Source organism: Triticum aestivum, chromosome 3A, assembly GCF_018294505.1.
Source record: "Triticum aestivum cultivar Chinese Spring chromosome 3A, IWGSC CS RefSeq v2.1, whole genome shotgun sequence".
Classification (NCBI taxonomy): Eukaryota; Viridiplantae; Streptophyta; class Magnoliopsida; order Poales; family Poaceae; genus Triticum; species Triticum aestivum.
The window spans coordinates 13,133,638-13,139,198 of NC_057800.1; the positions used below are offsets into that span (position 1 = coordinate 13,133,638).

The 5,561-nt window shown below is 56.0% G+C and overlaps 1 protein-coding gene across 1 annotated transcript; it reads left to right on the forward strand.

Annotated features, from left to right (window-relative positions):
• The first annotated feature begins 1,224 nt into the window (after positions 1 to 1,224).
• Positions 1,225 to 4,777, forward strand: LOC123059840 (beta-1,2-xylosyltransferase XYXT1). Its single transcript, XM_044482362.1, has 6 exons — positions 1,225 to 1,631; positions 1,749 to 1,817; positions 1,904 to 2,020; positions 2,228 to 2,359; positions 2,503 to 2,745; positions 3,297 to 4,777. Exons 1-6 carry the CDS (start codon positions 1,451 to 1,453, stop codon positions 4,478 to 4,480), a joined length of 1,926 nt encoding a protein of 641 aa, XP_044338297.1. The 5' UTR covers positions 1,225 to 1,450; the 3' UTR covers positions 4,481 to 4,777.
• The last annotated feature ends 784 nt before the right edge of the window (positions 4,778 to 5,561 follow it).

Sequence of the window (5,561 nt, forward strand, 5' to 3'; positions counted from 1 at the left end):
ATCGCTCCATTGCAGCATCGCTGGTTACCGGTAGCACTACTAGTATTTTGGACTTTTGGACGATCTTCTTGCACGTCCTGGCTATCTGTACTGGCCACACAAACTCAGTGACTCGCAAAGAAATTTCCTTGATTCTGTTTGCGCTGCTTGTAAATCAGCCCAGGAGCCCTTGTCAGAAGACGCAGTATATAATTAAGAGGCAGAATGATGATGGCATTTAAGCAGCAGTGTTAGGAAGGAAGCCTGCCTGTTTGCTGCTGGAAGGAACTGACCACTTGGCCGACTGAAGGAAGGAATCATCGGCCGATGGCGACTGCTATCTGCCCGCTGAGAAACACCATTAGTAAATGCATGCATGCACGCAGAAGCCCCAGCATTACTACTAGTTCAATCCATTAGTGGTGGTACGTGTGGTCCGTAGTAGATGGAGAGCATTAACATTGCTGATCTTGGCAGCGGCAGTGATTAACAGTCCCGGGTAATCAGTGACCGCATGTGTGTTTGCGTAAGCCGCACTGAAGGTGGGAACAAGGCCCCCGATTCGTGCCGTGCGGTGCGATGCACGGACGGGGACCCATGCCGGTCGGGATTTCCTTTGCGGCCCACCAGCGGGCGGACAGGCACGCGAAGCAGGGCAAATATTTCGTCAGTGCCGATTAAATGAGATGAGCACACCCTCCCAATAGATGGATGCACGGACGGGCGGACGAAAGGAGCACCTGATCTGAATCCGATCTCCCAGGAGCCAGGATCCATCCAGCCAGCCAGCAGGAGAGCAGGCAGCGTCGGTGCTCCTCCCTCCGGTGATCCAATCACGGAGCACACGTTCGCAGCAGTAGCAGCCGCTCCCCACTCCGTCCCGTCCTTCCCTCACTTGGTCAGGCATCTCTCCACCCTTCACGGGAACACACAACAACGCGTACTACTCGTACTCCTACTAACAGTACAGCTTGATTGAAACGGGGAGGGGAGAAAGCCACGCAGTTTATTTATATTGATTTTCTTTGTGGCAAACAAGGCCACGAGTTACGGAGGGATTACTGGAGAAAGAAAAGCCTTGCCTTGCCATGCCTCGCTCGCCCGTCTCTTCTTCTTCTCCTCGCTTTCGCACGCTCAGCTTGCTCCATATTACTACCACTGAATCTGCTGCTATTTAGTGTACAACTACTGCTAGCTCACGAGTTACGGTTAGTTAAGTAGTATAAGTAAACGCAACGCGTCGCTCGCCCCACACCCGCTGCCGCTGCTTGCTCCGGCGCTGCCTGTAAGCATGTGAGGTCAGCTCAGGCTCTCTCTCGCTCGCTAGCCCAGAGATATATACGCGCCGCGCCCCTGCTCTGCTCCGCTCACCCTCCACCTCGACACCTCTCTCTCTCTCTCCCTCGCGAGCAGAGAGTCAGACACAGCCCAACCGAGCAAGGAGAGCAAGGAGAGCAGAGCGGCGGCGGGCATGGAGGGCGGCAAGGCGGCGGCCTACGCCCACCACCACGACACCGCCAGGCTGCTCAAGGCCTTCAGCCGCACCGTCGAGCCGCGCAACTTCGGCATCGGCCTCGTCGCCGGATTCCTCCTCGTCACCTGCGCGTACTTCTCCACCGCCAAGTTCGACGCCATCCACATCGCGCCCCTCGGTAAGCCACCCCCCTCCCCCTCTCCTCCCTCCGCGCATCTGCATTCGCTTCCCGCTTCCTCTACCCCCCTTGTCCCCCGCGGCTCTGACGGACCAATCTCGACGTGTCTGTGTGCAGTCAGCCCCCTGGAGACCCGGATTGGCTCGCCGGTGAGTGCCGCCGCCGCCGGCTCCAAGACCCAATTAGGTGCTTAATCCATCCCCCGCGCCAACATTTCGGCCGAATCTATCTTGCCAATCGACAAGTTTGACTGACGGCCTTCTTTTCTTCAGATTTGGGCGTGCCGGGGCAGGACGCGGCATTATCCGGGGAGGGGAGCAAGGCCGAGGTGCTGGACACGGACGGCGACGACCACACGACCACCTCCCCCTCCTCCTCTTCACCGCAAGGTAAACAACAAATCATTTGCTTATTACACTGTCTATGTATGCGTCAGGCGGTCCGGCCATGGCCATGGCTAGAGGCCACGAGCTGCCGCGGCCGCCGCCCGCCGCTACTTGGCTGCTTCTACCGGCTCGCACGCAACGTCCATCCAGGCAATCCGGTGACAAAGACTGGTGTATTTTTTTTAATCTCCCCGTTCCTTTTCGCTTTAGATTTGGTCCACGATGCGTCGCTGGCGGACACGAAGAAAGATGACACCTTTGCCGTGGAGGCCGCCAAGGACGATGACGCCGCCGGCGCTCTTCTCCCTCCCCTGTCGGCAAACGGCACGCAAGAGGAACAAGGTGAGTGAGGATCCAATCGACCAACCAATTAGTTAGTAGTAGATAAGATGCGGCTTCGCATAATTGTTTTGTTCTTGGGGGAAAAGGGAGTTAGTAGTTGTTGGATTTGACAAGCCGAGCTTTGTGGGTGTTTGGTTGGTCAGGTGTTCTTGAGGACCAGGAGCTGCTAGTGCAGGATGCCATTGCCGCTGCTAATTCACCAAACAAGAGCTCCAGCAATGGCGGCTCACAGTCCGTGGTTCAATCCGACCCGGCGACGATTCCTGCTCCAGTCCAGCAGACTCCTCCTACCGTTCCAGTTCCAGAGGCTCCCAAGCAGGAGGAGGCCAAGGCTCCTCCACTCCAGCAGATTCCCCTCACTCCAGAGGCTGTCAAGCAGCAGCCAGGTACTCATCTCATCTCATCACACCTACTACTAGTAATTCTTCTTCTATTTCCATGGTAAAAAATGAACACCTCAAGCACTTGAACTTGTTCTACTAGTTTGAGCAATCAATCACTCGTCCTGCTGCGAAATGCAGACACATTTCTTTTTATCTTTTGCAGCTCCACTTCCCTGTCCCAAAGAAACAATGTCCTTGCTACACTGCTCCACTCCTCTGCTTTTACCCATTGCGTCCTCTTCTCCAGCTTTCTTTCTTGAGAGGAGAGCAATGTGGCAATGCCTCATCCCGTCCCCTCTCACTCACTAATCTGACGACGGGAAAGCCCCATTTTCTAGACCCCTCCTTTGCTTTGATCATTTCATTTCGTGGACTAGTGTACTAGTGCTTGGTCCTACACGAACTCAATAATGTTCTTGTCTGCCAAGCTCTCGCAAGAAAAGATTTTCTTTGGCCGCTGCTTCACTTTTCCGTGCCAATCATTTTTCTGATCATTCATGGCCAACTACTAACTGAAGATCAACGTGTTTTTGGTGCGTGGAATTATTATTCAGGTTCGGAGGAGGCGGCGACGGCGCCCCGGCGGGAGTGGAAGCCGCTGTGCGACCTGACGTCGAACCGGCGCATCGACTGGTGCGAGCTGGACGGCGACGTGCGCGTCCACGGCGCCAAGGCCACCGTCACCCTGGTCGGCGCGCCGCAGGCCGAGGAGTGGCGCATCAGGCCGTACCCGCGCAAGGTCGACCCCAACGCCATGCGCCACGTCACCAACATCACCGTGCGCTCCACCACGACTCTCCCCGGCGCCGGCGAGGACGCCGAGTGCGCGATCAGGCACTCGGTGCCGGCGCTGCTCTTCTCGGACCGCGGGTACACGGGCAACTACTTCCACGCCTACACCGACGTCATCCTGCCGCTCTTCCTCACGGCCAAGCAGTACGGCGGGGAGGTGCAGTTCCTCGTCTCCGACCTGCAGATGTGGTGGGTCGGCAAGTTCCTCCCCGTCTTCAAGAGCCTCTCCAACTACGACCTCGTCGACCTCGCCGCCGACAACCGCACCCGCTGCTTCCGCCACGTCCAGGTGGGGCTCACCTGCCACGCCGACTTCAGCATCGACCCGCTCCGCGGCCCCAACGGCTACTCCATGGTCGACTTCACCAAGCACATGCGCGGCGTCTACGGCCTCCCCCGCGGCCTCGCCGTGCCGGCCACCGGCGCCAGGCCACGGCTTCTGCTCATCGCGCGCGCTAGCACGCGGCGGTTCGTGAACGCCGACGACATCGTGCGCGCGGCGCAGAAGGTCGGGTTCGAGGTGGTGGTGTCGGAGGGCACGCACGAGGTGGCGCCCTTCGCGGAGCTGGCCAACACGTGCGACGCCATGCTGGGCGTGCACGGCGCCGGGCTGACCAACATGGTGTTCCTGCCCACGGGCGGGGTGGTGATCCAGGTGGTGCCGCTGGGCGGGCTGGAGTTCGTCGCCGGCTACTTCCGGACGCCGTCCAGGGACATGGGCCTGAAATACCTCGAGTACCGGATCGCGCCGGCGGAGAGCACGCTGACGGAGCAGTACCCGCCGGACCACGCCATCTTCACGGACCCCGACGGCGTGAAGAGCAAGGGGTGGGAGTCGCTGAAGCAGGTGTACCTGGACAAGCAGGACGTCCGGCTGGACCTCAAGAGGTTCCGGCCGCTGCTCAAGAAGGCCATCGCGCACATCAGAGCAAACAAGCTCCAGTGAATCCTTCATTTGATCTTCTTCTTTGACTTTTTTTTTTGTTTCTTTTCTAATTCTAGTTATGATGGTATACCAGTAGAATGTATGTATCCATATCTATATATGCCAGTGTATGTAGCAGTCTAGCGGATGAGATGAGAAGAGATCGGACGACAAAAAAAATTGTATGATATGGCAGGCATGGCGATCAAGTGTAGATGAGATGGTCAAGAGTAGCAGAAAACTGTACTACCCAAAGATGTTAGCTGATGGATGGTTTTTTCAGAGGCATTCAGTAGCAATTTCATCATTCTTTGTTTCTTGAGAGGCGTTCAGTAGCAGTTTCAGATAAGATCAGTCGTATAGAAAGAAGCTCTCATACATACACATTTTGACATTAGGAGCAACAGAAATTTTTTCCTTTGGTCTCGAGGTGACACGATCCGTCTCAGGCTATCATATTCTTTCTTGTTGTTGTAATTTTGATGCTTAGCAGGAGTGGGGAGCGAGTGTGTGGCTCCTCCGTGCTGTGCTGTGCTGCGAACGTGTGCATGGCTCCATGATTGATTCGTCGAGCTGTGTGCGTTGGATCCGGAGGAGCACCGACGCCGCGACGATGCCGGCCGGGGATCTCTCTCTCTCTCTCTCTCTCTCCATGTGCCCCCCATGGCTCGTGACGTCGATCCAATCGGTTTTTAGACATCGGACTGCATCATGGATGATGACAGAGCGAGCACACCGTCACCTCCTTCCGTCCCTCCGTGCACCGCACGGCGCGAGCCAAGGGCCGTGTTTCCACCTTGATTGCAGCTTACGCAACGCACATGCGCTCGGTGATTACTCAACTGATAGAACTTCTCACGAGAATTAATCACTGCCGCTGCAACTATCAGGTGTATGCATCTGATTCGTGGAAATATGTGACAAGTAATTCCTAGTACTGGCCGTCGTCGGAAACAGAAACCCTATGTATGCATCTGATTCGTGGTGAGATACTGTAGCAACAACTTATTATTATTATTATTATTATTCTTCTTTTTTGCTTCTCGCATGAACCAGAGGACACTAGGAATTAATTCGGTCATACGTGAGTACTGTAACAAAC